Source organism: Rhipicephalus microplus, chromosome 4, assembly GCF_043290135.1.
Source record: "Rhipicephalus microplus isolate Deutch F79 chromosome 4, USDA_Rmic, whole genome shotgun sequence".
Taxonomy (NCBI): domain Eukaryota; kingdom Metazoa; phylum Arthropoda; class Arachnida; order Ixodida; family Ixodidae; genus Rhipicephalus; species Rhipicephalus microplus.
The window spans coordinates 66,432,802-66,450,159 of NC_134703.1; the positions used below are offsets into that span (position 1 = coordinate 66,432,802).

At 43.9% G+C, this 17,358-nt stretch overlaps 1 protein-coding gene across 2 annotated transcripts in view; it reads left to right on the top strand.

Moving 5' to 3' along the window:
• The first annotated feature begins 3,517 nt into the window (after nt 1-3,517).
• LOC119172705 (hemicentin-1) overlaps nt 3,518-17,358 on the top strand; it is a 195,416-nt gene continuing 181,575 nt past the window's right edge. For both annotated transcript variants that reach the window (XM_075892894.1, XM_075892895.1), the window contains exon 1: nt 3,518-4,068. In XM_075892894.1, the coding sequence (XP_075749009.1) occupies nt 3,963-4,068 (106 nt within the window). In that variant the 5' untranslated portion in view covers nt 3,518-3,962. The remainder of the gene's footprint in view (nt 4,069-17,358) is intronic.

Consider the following 17,358-nt stretch of genomic DNA (forward strand, 5'->3'; position numbering starts at 1 on the left):
TCATTTTCTTTCTTCATTTCTTTCTTTCTTTGTTTTTTAGTTGCGAAAGACAAGATTTTTAGTCCATGCTTTTGACCAGTAGTGGACGAAGCAAACCACACCGAGCAAAGTTCTTATTCAAACCATGTACGCCAGCTCTTCTTGTCTTAGAGGCCAAGAAAGGGACATATACACACAGAAGAAATAAGGAACGCTTCAGTAATGCTGCAGCCCATCATAAGTCCCTCCTGCCGCGACACGTTGTTGCCACGAAGAAAAAAGTAGTGCAGGAAGCACTAAATGAAGAGCATTTAAATGCAGACGTTGACTTGGTGTGAATTTCACGCGTCTATACCATTCGTGCAGTGTTGGTGGGGTGAAATTATGAGCGGCACATAGACGCACTGCTCTGCTGCTAATGCTTCGCTTATGTGACCTGCGCTCTATAGTGGTTCGACAGCTCTGATGTAATCATAACGCCGCATTACAAGTCAATGAGTGAGTGTAGAAAATCACCATCGAGCCTAGTATTATATGCGTGTAGAAGAAAGCAAAACCATGCTCAGATGAACTCCTGTTGCGAACTAGAAAGACAAATATATCTTACTTCTGGCTTCAATGCGCGGAGGAACGTCTTGACTCAGATCGGAAAAGTCGGGTCGCGAAAAGAAACAAACAGCTGCGGGATTACTTATACGCTTGCAGCCTGGGGAAGGTAAAAAAGAAAAAAAAAACGGTGGCTGCATCGATAGGCGCAATGCAACAGTGGGAGAACGAAGCAAACGAACCAATACAGGAAAGGGTTATGTTGTGAATCATTCGCATATATACTTTCACGTCGTCACGCCGACAGACTCGAGGGAAATAAAGATGCCATCCTGGGAGTGGCACACCGTGAATGGTAAACGTAAGCTGATGCGGGGCACCGATTCCTAGTCGTAAAGAGAAGCGGCAGAGACACTAGGAAATCTTCATTGATTGATACGTGGGGTTTAACGTTCCAAAACCACCATATGATTATGAGAGACGCCGATAGAAATCTTCATGATATGGGTATGGTTATTTCTCAAGACGTGGTTTTTAAACCTGTGGGTACAGAGAAGGATCTCAATTTACTAAGATGCTATTTCGGAAAATTCCGGAAATGTATTCCCATTGTTGTTTTACCATTTAGGCCACCGTCGTAAAACAAGTGTTGCACGTCGTGTCGTATCTGCAACACGTAACATTAGCTTTTATTCAAGGAAATTTTCAGGCGACTCTCTGTGTTGGCTCGAACTTTGTAACATTGGCAGATTTTCTTAGTCTATCTTTTTACGACCTTGTAATGTTGATTACAAAGTGATCTAGGTTACCCTCACAGTGGAGACCCGCTTAATATTCACATTCATTTGAACTGGCTTCTTGTGCGGCCTTGAATAGGTTGCCTTTTAAAAGAACTTTTTGTTGGGCGAGTCGGTGTTCGTTCATACCTGATTTTAAGGCACAAAAAAACGCAATCACACAATAGTGACACTCGTTTTATATGGTATTATGTGATAGTTGAATCAGTGATGACGTTGTCCCTTTACTGCAGCATGAACGCGAAAATCCGGAAGGATACGGTGTAGGCTACATCAACGACGGTGTCAATGGCCACTGCCAGCGAGGAAGGTTCAAAGGGATAGCCATTTTGAAAGGACATGTTGAGCATTTGCATGAGGTAGCGAATGTCTCTCATGAACCTCCACGCATGGGGTACCTTCGTTTGGTTGACGAAGTCAACCGGTAATGCATTAGAGGGGAAAGAGAATTTAGCCTATTAATTAGAAAGCTTGCTTCATTTATACGCAATTACCAACGCTTCAAACATTTCTCAACACCTTTTGTAACCTCCGTAAGCCATTATACACTTAATTGTTCATAACAAAAAATTTTACAAAATATTGTATAATTTCTCACTTTATCTACCAAACCATTTGCGAGTTAAAATTTTTGTTAAAGGTCTGGCTAGTTCTGGAACCCTTTCATGGAGATCAGTGTGAGATAATTACCTTACATATGCAAAGCCTAACATAAGAACACAAATGACAGTCTCAAAACGTTTAAAGGATGTTTTAGTAAAATATGCAAAAGCTATCTCGAAACTTTTCTCGTCTATTTTATCTTGAAAGATCTAGTTGCGCACTGACAAAGATTGCGTTATGGCAAAGTGAGATCTTTTTTTCGTACAATTTGGAAAGCTGAATTTTCAAATACGCATTTCATGTTTCTCAAAGCACACACTGAATTTACAAGGACGGCACACATGACGAAAGTCCGGGTGAAATGGGGGCCTCAGGGATGAGAACAGGCAATGTTGCTTGAACCAACGTCTCGACAGCAAGACCTGCCTTCAACAATTTTAGCCCTGAACAAAACAAGTCGCCTTCTCGAAATGTTGACTCCACAGATATTCCCCGTTCCACAGTTTTTGCACATACATATTTAGGTGATGCATAAACAGCCCAGTGAAAGACATTTCAAATTATTGCCCGAAAAATTGTGCGCACTCATATTAGTCAGAAGGCAACCTTTATAAAACGATTTGTGGCGATATTCACTATTTGAAATATAAACTTCAATAATTCTCTTTTCCTTCCGCAATATCGCTCATTAGTTGTTAGTAACCGCACTGCATCCACTTTTTTGTCATTGTTTTTCGAAAAACACAACATCTCGTTATATGTAATACTATTCTACAGTCTCGTACCTGCTAGAAAACGCATACATTCAACTGCACTCGGCATAATAAACAAGCACATAGCTATCGCGAGTGGATCCGCGAACCGCCAGGGAAGTCGAGCAACGCACGGGACGCAAATCACGCCGGCTGCGCTGCCTGCGGTGCGCCGCGCGCATCCAATTTTACGAAGCTCACTACATGCGCACCAAGTCAGCAAATGAAGACACGCCGGCGCAAACTCCACGCCTGAGACCAACCACGTCGTTCGGAAGAGCACTGCGCGGCCACCCCGCCGCCCTGTGAATCTCGCTTGCACTGCGACTCGCGTCGAGTTTCGGCTCCCACCGCGGGTTATCGGGGTGGCGCTGCTCTCAGCGAGGCCCTAGAGCCACGGCTGGTGGCGCAAACATTTGAGCGAGCGCGCGCTAAAAGGCTCCAGCCGGAGTCCAACTCGTCCAGAGAACCCGTGGCGCCTGAGAGAGGGAGGCTGCCTTTGCCGCCGCCACGCCGATTTGCAATGTGCCCCTCGCTCCGCAAAGTTGGCTTCGCGTCGCATCGTCGCGGTTCTCTTTGAACGCCGCCGCCGCCGCCTCTTTGGACGAGTGTGTCGGAGCTGATCTTGCCGCTCGCTCCGCACCCTCCCCATCCCGGTGCAACCCGCGTTCCCTCCGCGCGCTCTTCGTTGTAGAGTCGCAAACTTTGAAGTGTGAGGCCTGCGTTTGGGCGCTTGTTGTGCTGATACTTCAGGAGTTGCACTTGTTTGTTTGCAAAGAACCCTCTGTACGTCCCAGCAAAGGCAGCCCGGGAATTAACGCTGCTTGGAGGCGCCCCGTTTTCTTTTTGTGCACAGTTGTGTGACTTGCTTGGAATAAGTGTTGAGTGGTGCGGCGCGCCGGCGCTGTTCGGTCCTTCGTGGATCCTCGAGATCAACAACTTCTAGGATTGTCACAACCTACGTGTGTGTTTTCCCGTGTGGCGAATGGTACACCCAGAACCCAGATATCATCTCGGAAGAGGCTTCTAGCACTGCAGTGACCGATAATACTGTGTGTGATCACGCGTTCTCAAGTGGCATGGGGACGGGTCGAGGACCGTGAAAAAGCATACGATCGCGATTGACACTATATGAACGTGATTATGAGTGGCCAGAAAGTACTTACAAGACTACTGCCGTCAATGTCGTTGACGGACATCGTGTCTTCACTTACGAAACACGTCAGGCGCTAGTGTGTCAACTAGCGCACTTCATCGTGTGTCAACCGCATTTTATCGGCAGGATATGTCGACGTCTTTTCTCTGCTCGTGGACAGTGCTGGCGGCGGGAGCAGCAATGCGACTTCTCTTTCACATTCACGTCTCAGCCGCGTCCAGCGAAGGCATCATAGGTGAGACACTGAAATCATTTAGTTTTTACACTGCGAATGACAGGCACGCACCCAGAATCACAGGCTATACGAATATACTAGGTGGAGTAGCTATGGTAAATAACTGAGTCACATGGTAAAATACCTCGGGATGAACTTTCACCTTCGGAAGGAGACACTCAGGGACGTGGCATTTTAGCAACTGCGTCAAGAAGATTAGGTTCGGTATTCTACTTGGAAGTTCTTCGGAATCAAAAAATTTTTAGGTAAACAAAAAAGTGCAATCAATGACACATGCATGATTTTAAGGATCGTATTGTACACTTAGAAGAAGTCAAAGTATATTAGCTATGCTTGATATTATTGACGATATATTTATGTGTTCTACCTCATAATATATAAAAAGAACAATAACCTCAACAATTATTTTTAGTAGTATAGAAAATCACAGATTCCCATTCGCTGATTGAATTCCCACTTACCATTGCTGCGCCAATTGGAATATTTGCCAGCAATGAGGTCTGCAATATAGCTAAGTAATAAAACCAGAGGCAATGTTGAGTTACAATTACCACACTTTTACCTCATCATTGAAAGCTGCCGCATATGACATACAACAATGTGGCGCCCTGCGAAAATTCTTTTAAGAGAGAGAAAGAGGTAAAACGTAGAGACAGGGAGATTAACGTGGTAGAAGGGGTATACACACAATAGGGGTATAGTTACTATAAGCCCAAGTTTTATAGGTATGCTTGACATTACTGATGACATATATATGTCTTCTTCCTCATAATAATTAAAGAAACAATAACCTTAACAGTCATTCTCTAAAGAAATCTTTTCAAACAAAATCACCACACGTAGCAGCCAAATAATTACTATTTATAGAATATATATCATTCAAAAAAGTGGAACTGGTAATTTGTGCCATTTGCAGCCTTTAATTAAACCTAGCAGAATTTTAAGTTTACAAGGTGTTCATCTCACGTGCAACGGTGGCATTCATTACACTGCAGAATATTCAGAGACTTGGTGCACGTATGTCTCGCGTAACGCCTTTTTTTTCTTGCTTCTCGATGTCACCTTTAAAAGTTACAACGACAGGAAATCGTAGATTATTCTTATCAGAGTCTTGTAACAAAATTGTACAAACGTTGATCTTGCAAGAGTTCCCACTGACCTCCTAGTGGACATTACAAGTTTTCCCGAACTTTTATGAGAGTGATGAACGTTGATAAGTATGTTCCCCCACAAGATTCTTCGTAACCGATGCTACATTTACGTTGTTATGGATGCTTCTTGCTTCGAACTGCTTTCGAGTGGCTTCTGCTTGCCTATGAATTGACACCTGAACGTCAGCAGCTGAAGAGCAACATCCAATAAAACTGAATCGTAGCCTCTGTCGACTAGAATGCGAGAGGAGAGACAAGGACAGGGCACAGCGCTATGTTCTCGGGTCTTCTTTCATGTGCCCACGTTCTTTCACGCTTAACTTTAAAAATATACAGATACCTCAGGAGCTCAATGAAGGTATTTTCAGACTTGGGCAGACAAGTGCATACATACATACATACATACATACATACATACATACATACATACACATACATGCATACACATACATACATACATACATACATACATACATACATACATACATACATACATACATACATACATACATACATACATACATACATACATACATACATACATACATACACACATACATACATACATACATACATACATACATTACAAATGTTCATTATATATCACCATTACGAAGTGTGCTTGTCCTAGAATATGACTCACTAGATGAGATAAACCAACTTTTTTTCAATTTTTCTTGGTCATACTGCAGACGTTGACAAATATTCTGTCAGCAGCCCATCATAATTGGCAGATTTTCAAGTAAACAATGATGACATGACATAAAAAAACTTCTAAGCCTAAGCATGATTCTTGATTTAGCTTAACATCAAACGTTTTACGAAGAATACACCAATATTAAAGAGCCTAGGCTGAGGACCGTATGCTTTTTCTCGAACCCTTCTGGATTCTAAGAAAAATTCAATAGATAACAGCATAACGAACCCTATGCGCAGAGATTTCATGGCAAAGCCGCTTTAAATGCCCCTTTCGTGGTGGGTGCGAGATGAACTTTTAAACTCGCTGTTCAACGCAAGTGTCTGTAATGACGATTAACACCATATTTCGATTAGCATTCTATTACACGAAAGAGTCGTTGCTGAAGCTTAATTTCTTTGTCGGACATACAGAACTAATGGATGCAACAGCTAACAAAGACAACTGCGCCACCATTTCAGTGAATAGAAAGGGCACCAACTATTCAGTTCTTATCTTGACAGAGTGTTGTAAATGTCTTTCCAGGATGCTACTATAATTCAGGGTAGTTAGTGGCTCACCCACAGGCGTTGGATTACGAGCGCACTGTTCTTCTAGCGAATGACTATCTTTACTGCAATCTTGAATAAGAGCTTCAAATAGTCCGCTCACGAAATTGAATGGGCGGAAAACTCAGAATGCACTGCAGTGGCCGCTGTGTGCTTTGCGTGGGCAGAGTTGAATGAGCGGAACGTTATCTGCGGAACATCCCTTTGGCACGCTGAGGAAAAAAAAAAGAATCGTTTTTTTTGCGTATTCTTTGAGAGAAACGATGCCTTTTTTGTGAAGCATCCTCCATTACGCATATTGCAGCGATCCATTTAAAGGTCTTGAACATAATTCGGGGAGCTCTCTACGCAGCACATAGATAGGCTATGGTTAGTTACTTATAATTATTAGATTTTCACAATTTTCTTCAGTAGTGTTTAAAGAATTCTTTTAGTGTACATGTGCAACGCCGAGACGAAAGTGCAGCAAATTAGCCAACGACTTTTTCTCGCGTCTTTTATAAATGCCTTAGACACTGAGAACAGCAGTCTGAATTAACCTTAACTAAACTATGGGCGCATACAAACAACAACACAGTTGCGCGTTTTCATACATACGCCCTTCTTTAAAACATGTATTATGGGTTGTATCATTCAGCTGTAGCGCCAAGGAAAGAGGTGCTAAATACTACTCATTATCAGGGAAGTCAATGACCTTATATTTCGAGTGAACGCAACGCCTCATACATAATATATGAGCAGCCTGAACAAAATGATGTTAAAAGTCGATTGATTGATTTTAATGTGGGGTGTAACGTCCCAAATCCACCACATCGATATCAAAATTTGAACTCCGTATAATACAATTTCAACTTAACACGCTTTCTCAAGAATTATACTACGTTGCTAGCAAGAAAGAGAGAGAAGATAATAAGAAACGGAGGGAGGGGGGTTGAGTAGAATAAGTTCATTTTGCGACTCTACACGTGGGGAGAGGGGAACAAGGCAGTAAAAGAAAGAAACTGCCCAAAAGCCTTACCGGAAAGAAACCACATTATTTCACCTCAGTATCAAGGGTGATAGCGAACCAAGATTAGATAAACACATGGTAACAGCGTGTGCGATATATATTACCTCATTTTTTTTATTCTGCGCATGTTGAGAAAAATGGGAGTGCGGTAGAGCAAAATGGTATGGATGGTATGAGCATTTCGCGTGATAGTGCGAGGAGAATTTAGCTCAATAAACTTGTACTGTGCTGTTAAATAAATACTCTAACATAAAAACGCTATACATTGTTTTCCGTACGCGTAAATATATTACTTGCACGAAAAAAAAAACGTATATTGTAGCTTCATTAAGTTAGATAAACCAATGAAAAGAAAAGCTAACGAGTGACTTATTGCTGTTGTTCCTTTTTTGTCTTTCCCCCTAATATACGGTTGTTTTTTAGCTGGGCGGATCGCTTCATAAACCTTCTCAGGTTACAGAAAACCGCTAATTTCATAGAACCGCTGCACCAATTTGCAATTAAGCCTGCTGAAGCTTAATGAGCCTTGGAAGCACCTCTTTATTGATGCGCCGATTTTCGGACAGGCCGTGCACAACGGATATGATCCGCAAGTGGTGCAAGATGAAAACGTAGAAACAAAATGCAATTCAAAACCGAAAGATTATAACAAAAAAAAAGCTCACTAGCAAATGAAGAAGAAATCCTGGGTTGCGGCTGCTGTGAAACACACACATACACACCACACACACACACACACACATGCACACACGCACTCTCACAGACACACACAGACACACACACGCATACACACACACGCACGCACACACGCACACACGCACACACACGCACACACAAAAGCTATAAAACGAATGCGTAGGTAACAAAAGTAGGACATCTCTCGTGGCAGCAATGAATAATCTCCGAAGAACAAACGCCTGTCATAGCAAACGCTTCCGCACTTCCATCTTTTTTATTCCTTGTTTACTTTACCACCTAATTTAACACCATATCTAATATTCATGGCCAGATTAGTCTGTACTAATCAGGTGATGGTTCGTGCAATTTCTTTTCACTATATTCATTTTCATTCTTTTTCTGTATGTGAGTGGTCGTTCTTTACACCAATTTTCTATGCTTGCCCCAACAAGCATGCATCTACTACTTTTGTACTTGTGCAGAAACACGTAGCGCTAACTCCCAAAAGCAAGACATAGTTGAAGGAAGCGCCTTTTTTTTTTAATAGGAGCCATAGAAAATGGGTCAATAATGTTTCTTCCTACAGATAAGCTGATGTGGAGGCATACTGGCTCAATGTGCGCACTCCTACACACTCACACACGCATCCTTAAACAAATGAGTAACTGAAGAAATCAACTAATATATATATATATATATATATATATATATATATATATATATATATATATATATATATATATATATATATATATATATATATATATATATATATATATATATATATATATATATATATATATATATATACATATATTTTTCACCCATTTTGTCATACTTTTTGGATTCTGATATTTTTCTCCGCTCTTCAACTATTGTACCTTATTTTCCGTTGTAAATCTTGTCACATTTGCGCCGACTTTCAACGAATCTTCGCTAACAGTTCAACGCAAAATCATCGCTAATAATGATTGAAAGACATATTGAAAGAAATGCGCATAAATTGGCACAACACAATCAATATACGTGACTCCAGATAAATGGCATTTTGTAATTGTCTTTGTTTACCGCAACCCTTTTGTCAGTTGTGCTATGTGAAATCAGCTATCACGCGAAGTGCTCCGGTGAATTTGACGAGGTGTGGTAGATGTTTAATTCAACGTCTTTTTGGATACATCTCTCACTTAACGAGACAAAACACAGAATAAAAGGATTCCGTGACGGAATCACTTGTAACAACGAAGCTCGTTTGTAAGTACTTCATTGTTATTCGTCGAATAATCGGCATGTCGAGTCGTTACATGTTGACTTCTCAGATGAGCCTGCCAACTTGATCAGTGAGCATGGTCGGCTTTCGTTTGGCAGATAAGTTACGGGCTGGCAAGTGGACCTACTTATTAAGTTGTGAAAGTAAAGGAAAGAACGTGTACATCGCAAGCATATTTACGCGACATGATCTGTTCGATAAGAGCTGAATAAAAAATGAGCAAGTGGCTATGTTTACAAAGTGCTCGTGCAGACACCTTCGATTTATGCAAAAGAGGCACGAACTGTTTTTTTTTTCGTTTGCCGCTACAAAATGATAGCAAAATTTCAAGTACTGCGACGATGCGATCGGAGATCACTTCCACGTGTGAAGCGAATCTTACACGTCGAAGTAAAATGCGCGTTTTGAACGCTTGTGTTATGAAACGCAAACGACGAGAGTTGGGGTGACAGGAAAAAAAAAAAAAAGAAACGTCTCCGAAGCGTACACGCCCAAGCAATTTTTTCGCTTTCTTTTTTACATGCTTGCCTGGAAGAAGCCATATCAATAAATGCACGTGGAAGCAGGAAGATGAACGGTAGGCAAACACAACAAAACAACGTCGTCCCGCTGCAGCCTGAAGTAATCGATGAAGCTGGCGTCTTTAACGCGCTATAGAATATCGATGATATCCTGTTCCCTGGTACTCGTACCACGCATTCACACCAAGGCGCCACCCTCCCCCTTTCCCTTTACCGTGTTCGTAGAAAACTGGCGCTTGTCCAAGAGCCATAAAGTTGGGAGCCACGCAAACATATTTTACAGCTTTTGCGGCAGATAGCTGCCATCTATACGGTAACTGCACTGCGGCTGCGTCTGTCGGTAAACTTCTGTAGTTCACAACGCCACAATTTACTCAGAAAAATCGACGGGTGACATCGTGCTAGCAGACACGGACGAGAACGACACAGTGGTGCGAGCCCCATCGTTTCGTCCTCGCCCTTGTCTGCCAGCGCTATGTCACGTCCGGATGCATTTAAGCTATTAGCTCAAAAAGGCCGTTTATGAAGTCTATATACTGAGAAAGTTTGCTGCGTCGGGACCAAATATAAATAATTACTGAAACAAAATATTCCATTGGTGTTTGTCAGTATGAGTAAGTAACTGATACGTCAGTGAAAGCGAAGTTGTTGTGTGCCGGTTCTAAAATCATTTAGAAGTACTATAAGTTCCTTTTTTGGTCACTTTTGCCATTCATAATAATCGCCACATTAACGTTCTCTCAACGAAAATTCACAAACACACAAAAAGCATGAACAGAATCACACTCCATACCGCTGAGAACATTTATTCTTTATTTCAACTGAAGCAGCTGAAACACTTCGTTTGTGATGCGAGAACAACGAACAATGAGGTAATATTCTTTTAATAATCTGCCTATTAAAGCAAGAGGCGCCTAACGTAAGTTTCATGCTGTGACCGGTACCCATAGCGTTTGACAAACTTGTTACTCTGGAAGACATTTTATTGCATATAAACCACACCCCCGCACACCATGCCTTTAACAGTGCACGAAAGCAACCCCGGAACTCTTCCTTTACGACTTGACTGTAAAATTAAACCCTCGGTTTTTACGCGCTCTAACCAAGGTGGAATCATTACGTGCGCCGTAGTAGGCTGATGAACATCCCGTAAACGTTTACAAGGTGAGGTCTTTTACTATACATTACATCCAGGTGAATGGCTGTTTGTATTTGATTTTTATTCATTGAGATGCAGCCGCGACCCCTGCGAATAAACCACTCTCCACAGGCGTGGCCATCGTAACCTTTTCTTTTTCTCTAACGTAAGACCAGAGAGACAGACAAATCCTAACTAAACGAAAGCAAAGATAACCAGAGGCTAAATAGTTTTGAGCTCTGCAAACTGTATAAACTGTTTTCTGACCCCTGCAAAATACACAATATGCAGCGAAAGGTATAAAAGGCACCTAAATAGAAGAAAAAGTAGGAAACCATTAACGATGTATAATCACGTGGTGCTTTCGCACATTGTGTGACAGAGTGAACTAAATACTGTACAAGTTCGATCGATAATCATATATTGACTCAATGTCCATCGGCGGCGAACCCTACGACGTGACACAGTGTGTTTATATAAGAATGGAGAGAAAAATTGTTTCGCCACTTCCGAAGTGGTTTTCTCACAATTGTTCTCTGCATTTTTATGTACGTATTTACTATTTAGGTGAATCATGTGGTGGTTTTGGGACGTTAAACCCCACATATCAATAATTTATTTAGGTGTCTATATTCCCACATGAAGATATGTGTGCATTCTTTTTGCTGTGAAATTTTGTGTCAGGATGTTTTGTTTAAGAGAAAATGTATTTATGTGAAAAACTTTCGTTGTTTTTTATTATTTATTCCAAAAATACCAGTTGCTGAAAGAAGCGTTCAGGCCTTATCTCTCTCTTTCATTACAAGCAGTCCAAAATAAAAAGTCAGTACATACGACCCTGTCGCTTTAGTCACGCATTTATCAGAGTGTAGTGAAGTGGCGTGAGGTCTGACGCAGCGTTGTCAACCAAAATTGATTTTAAGGCGAAATTATGTCAAGTAGAAGTCTTGTTTATTTCAGCGCAAGGCCAATTTACGAAACGATGTGTCAGAAACTCACTTTTTTTTTTCAGACGACTGATCATAGATGGTGTCAACCTAATTACGCATACCAGGCTCTGACATGACATAGAGCAAGTCATTTCTAAGCGCACTCGTTACAAACCGCGAAGGGTGTAAAGAAGAAGACGCAATCCTATACATATTCCAGCAGAATAGCAGCCAGAGAGACGATAGTGAAATGGAGGCGGAGAAAAACAATAAAAAGTCGAGATGTAAAGAATAAGCGAGAAGAAATGCACAGTAAAGAAAGATGGTCCCAGTCGACGAGGGGGTGGTGCCGACGATCGTCTGACGTGCCCCGGCCGCGCTGGCTGAAATATTGCCGGCGATATATATTTCCCCTCGACAAGAGTGAAGCGAGCGTGCGGATCCCTGACGGGCGCCGCCAAGGAGGCAAGAACAATGAAAGAAAGGGAGCCGGTTGTATAGGCAAGGGGCACCGTCTCACAGGGCCAAGGGCGGCCGACAACGACGAACAAACGAGTACGCTGCCGAGCAACGCCCTCGCGTCAACCCGCTCGTGAAGAACGAGAATAGAGACGAGAAGGGGGGTGAAGGGGTGCCTCTGTTTTGCAGTATCGCGTGCCACAGCGAGTCAGCCGATCATGTCGAAATGCCAAGAAAAGGAGAATGGAGGGTAACCGAAAACGTCACGGGAAGAACGAGAGGTGGAATCGAGTCGTAGGCGGGAAAGCAAATGTGCCGAAACCATCTCCTACGGAGTCGAAAGGGAGAAGATGGAAAAACTGGTTTCGCGCGGCGTGTGTCTTATATACAGGCGAGATACGGAACAAATAAGAGAATGGGGTAACAGGCACAAAAACAATAGTGACGATAAAGAGCAGACAAAAGACTGCACAACACCTATTGCTAAACAAAAAAAAAGCTCATACATAGCGGAGGTTTCGCCCCCCACTCGTCGGCCCGTTTGCCTCTACGGTCCCACCATCTCGGCTGCCTATATAGCAGTTTCCCGGATGCCTCTGGTTCAAACGTTTCGGGTACGAAGGGAATGGGGACAGACAAGAAAATATTTTGCTCCAGTGGACTTCTTCGATTCGCTCCTCCTCTGGTATTTCTTTTTCGGTTCGCATCAACCAGTACACATGAGCACTATTTGTAGCACTTGGTGTTCCTGTTCTTTACTTTCGTCCTTTCTCAAGGATCCTTCTATACATTTTCAGACATGCTTCCCGCCATCCGACAGACCTATTTCTCCTTTTCCTATGGTAGCCTCTGAAAGCGTGCGAAAGATTGTAAGAGGCAGAGGACGTACGCAAACACAAACTCGCGAGAACACTGACATAAAGGAGGAGGAGAGAAAAGAATATACGTTGCGGTGGCTCGCGCTGCGACATGGTCGGAGGAGGCCGAAGACAGCCCGCCGCCCATGCCGCTATGCCGTGCGGATGTTATTTCCGTCTTTGCGTTGTACGCCACGCCGCCCCCACGCGACAGAGACCTACAACGCTATAGATATATACGCCGCTCACTGAACGTGGGCCGTGGTGCCTTATCGTCTGTTTGTAGGACTGCATGCCGCCTCTATGAGCGGAAAGCTGGAAATGGGACTGCCTTCGTTACATGGAGGCGCTGTCTAATAAAAGGGGGCCCCGCTAGCTGCCGAGAAGTTCACGCTTGCGTACACCTTCATCTTCTCTCTCTTTTTTTTCCTATTGTCTCGTAATCATCTTTTCGTCTTGTCTTTTTAATGGGCCGACAGATGAAAGAAAGCGAAGATGAAACGGTGATGTCTTGTTCTTTTGTTCTTCCCATTGTCTTCCGGCCTGTAGTACAATACGAGAGCCCGGAGAATGAGAGATAAAAAGGAAGACGCAGATAGAATTCTTAAAGGCAAAAAAAAAATGGAAAACAAAAGAGTAAAGGGTGGGAGTCGCCGGAATTTCTTTGTGCGTCGTCGCGTAAAGCGCAACCATTATTAGGTTATTCACACGCACGCTTTATGCACCCGCTCTGTACTCTGAAGCGGAAAGGACATCGTTGTATTTATTTATATTTTGTCCTAAACAGCTGCATTTTGCATTGTTTTGTTCATAAAATCTGCCTTGAGAGTGCTGCGAGAGAGAGAGAGAGAGAAAATTTTAATGCGGAAAGGCAGGGAGGTTAACCAGAAAACATATCCGGTTTGCTACCCTGCACTGGGGAAAGGGTAAGGGGAAAGGGAGGAAGAGAAGCACAAACACACATACACACACTCGCACACAGTAGTGTCACAATCGTTCTACGAGGCGGGTCGCTCGCAGAAACTTCATCAGCGCCTTCGTTGCTTTCTGGCGTGAAGCTCGATCTTTCCGACATTCCAAGATTGACTGCTCAGAAAATGGCTGGTCGTCGAGGCGAGCAAACACTGCTGAGAGGGACTGTCGCTGAGAGCTGTACTGGGGGCACTGACATAAAATATGTTCAATTGTTTCGTCATTGTCGCAATGGTCGCATGTAGCGCTGTCTCTCATTCCGATGCGGCAGGCAAAAGCGTTCGTGAAAGACACCCCAAGCCACATACGGCAGAGAAGGGTCGTCTCGGATCGGGGTAGGCCAGATGGAATAGTAAGTCGTAGGCATGGGTCCAGGCGGTGAAGACGGGTGTGGAGAAAACCGGGCGTATTCCGCATAGACCTTGCGACATCCTGCGCAAGCGTATTAATCTTTGCTGCTGCGTCGCTTCTTGATAGTGGAATAGGTTCCATCACTCCATTTTCGTGAGCATTCTTAGCTGCATTGTCGGCATGCTCGTTACCGATGATGCCGCAATGGCCTGGTAACCACTGAAAAGATATGTCATGTTCGGAATGGTGGTTGGGCTGCTTTGTCCTCCCTTTTTAGAGAAACACATACTTCTTTCGGTTAATCACATTTGTAGCTGTGTGCTTTTACAACACATGGTGTTATTTTTTCCTAATTTATATTCTATTTTTCTATCTCTATCCTCTTTCCGACCCTTTTCCCCACCCCCGTACAGGGTAGCAAACCAGTTATTCTAGGTTAACCTCCCTGTCTCTTCCTTTTACTTATCTCTCTCTCTCTCTCTCTCACACACACACAACACATGGACGAGTTCGTCCCTGTTTTGCGAGAACATGACTCCTTCTTCGTGTATTTATTTAGCCCACAGTTATTGCCCGCTACTTTGTGAGCTACATATTACTTAATTTTTTACTTGTTCTTCGCTGAATCCAGAGCCAGAAGAACGCAACTTTCAAGTTTCGAACTAAGTGCCGGAAGCGTCTGCTTAGCTCGAGAAAGAGTATAGCTGCAAATCGTAGCTTACAAAATACAGCAAAAGGCCCGCAGCAGTACCCGGGTAATTAGGCGCTCAGCCAGACGTCGAGTAATAAGCAAGGACGTGTTTGTTTCCTTTGCGCGGTAGAAATTGTGAGGGGCAAAGTAACTCCACCTTGACACACAAGCTTTCTATCGTTTTTATTACTCTCTCTCTCTCTCTCTAAAATGAAACTGTACCCATGCGTGCCTTGCCGTTCTGCAGTCTAATTAGCAGTGTTTACGCTTTGACTTATAGCAGACTTTCTACGTGGAATCTGCATGACACTTTCTGGGCGTCATGAAGCGATTCCCGGTAAACAAATTGTATTTCATGCGCCACGCATTTGGCACCGTCAACGGTTTTATTAAATTCTGGGCGCGTTGTGCAAACATACACCACGAAGTTTCAGAAAGAAAAAAAACTTCAATTTCAGTAAAACACGCAGGCAGATGCCATCGGCTCCAAGTGTTTATCTTTACTCTCTTTTTTCTTTAATTTCTCAGGCACCTTTTTACCTTTACATTTGTGAATCACTGGTGGAACCATGCGCTTTGCTGAGGCGTCCATACAGTGAAAGAGAAAGCGGCCGTCAAACATGGGCATTTATTTTGTTTTTGTCACGACGTAGCAAACTCGGTTGCCCGATGTTTTCGTATTAGGTGCGTGAAGACGAGCATTAAAAAGAAAAGCAGCCCACATTTGGAAAGGATACTGCACTCGGACGTGTACGGCGCTGCACTCGTAACAAAAGTGTTTATCACAGCATGTCAAATGCTTGCAAATAAATCAAAAGCTTTCAAAAACTAGCACGGTCGCGCCATCGATCACCTGCTGTATACAGACATAGTCAAATATCTATTTCAACGACAACCGAAAACAAGCAAGGGCGAGGCATCGTTCAGTGAGCCGCATGGAAAACTACGCGTTGGGAGAAAGGAATAGAATTAAAAAAGGGGGAAATTCAAAGGTAGTTAGGGTAAAAGTGAGGTATAGATGCCTGCGAGAGAGCCGAAGGGACGAGCAGTTAGATGGACTGCAAGAAGGACTGCCCCAGGATTTTCGGGAGGGGGTGTCTGACTCGGGCATCGTTCCGGTGCTTAATGGGCGACCGCCTCTAATGAAAGGCTGAAGCAATTTCCGTCCGGGGCCTTCTCCGATTTGGGGGGGGGGGGGAGGTGAGAGCGAATAGGGGAAGTACGATGGTGTACGCAGAGAAGGAATAATTGGCTTCTCGAAAGAGGCGGGTGAGGAGGAAAATAAGGAAAGAGGACAGCATTCATGGCTGGCTATCCGCTACTTACTCTACGTGTCTGGCGGTGTGCGCATCTCGGGCGAATGCGCCGAGAAGGCGGCCCAAAAGAGCAAGCAGAGGCTGTGGGCGACTGAAAGCGACCGAAAAAAAAGAGGGAATCACCGGCGATGCGGCCGTCGAGTGAGCATTAACGCCGGCCAACGAGGCCTACGTGCCGGTCACGCGGGGCACGTTTTTGGCGGGCCATCTGTCAGCGTCGTCGACTGCATCGTGTCCCAGCTCTTTAACGTGACTGCGCGCTTCCGACAGCAAACAATCCGCTCGACCGGGCTCCGCTCGGTGCACCACGCACGGACACCGTCGAGCCCGCTGCCAATTCGCTCGCGACGCGTCCATTTGCGAGCCGAGTCTATACCGGCCTCCGCAGTTGGTCCGCACCTCCGTGTACTGCCACGGGTTTCGTGTTTGCGCTTTCAGTTTGCCGGATGGCTGGTCGCCGCTGCTACTCTGTGGCGACGGCGTTTTGCGGCAGGCGGGTCAAAAATGAGGACCGCGAACGTGGACAGTTTTCACCGTGGTTTCTCAGTGTATTGGCACATACCCACTTTACGCGTCTGTCTATTCGTTCATCTGTCTGCTAGTCTGTCTGTCCATCCGTCCATGCATTCGTCCGTGCATCCAGCTAACGAACACTCCAAGCAGCGCCATCTACACACTTAAGGGGGGAAAAAGTGTGCGCTTCAAT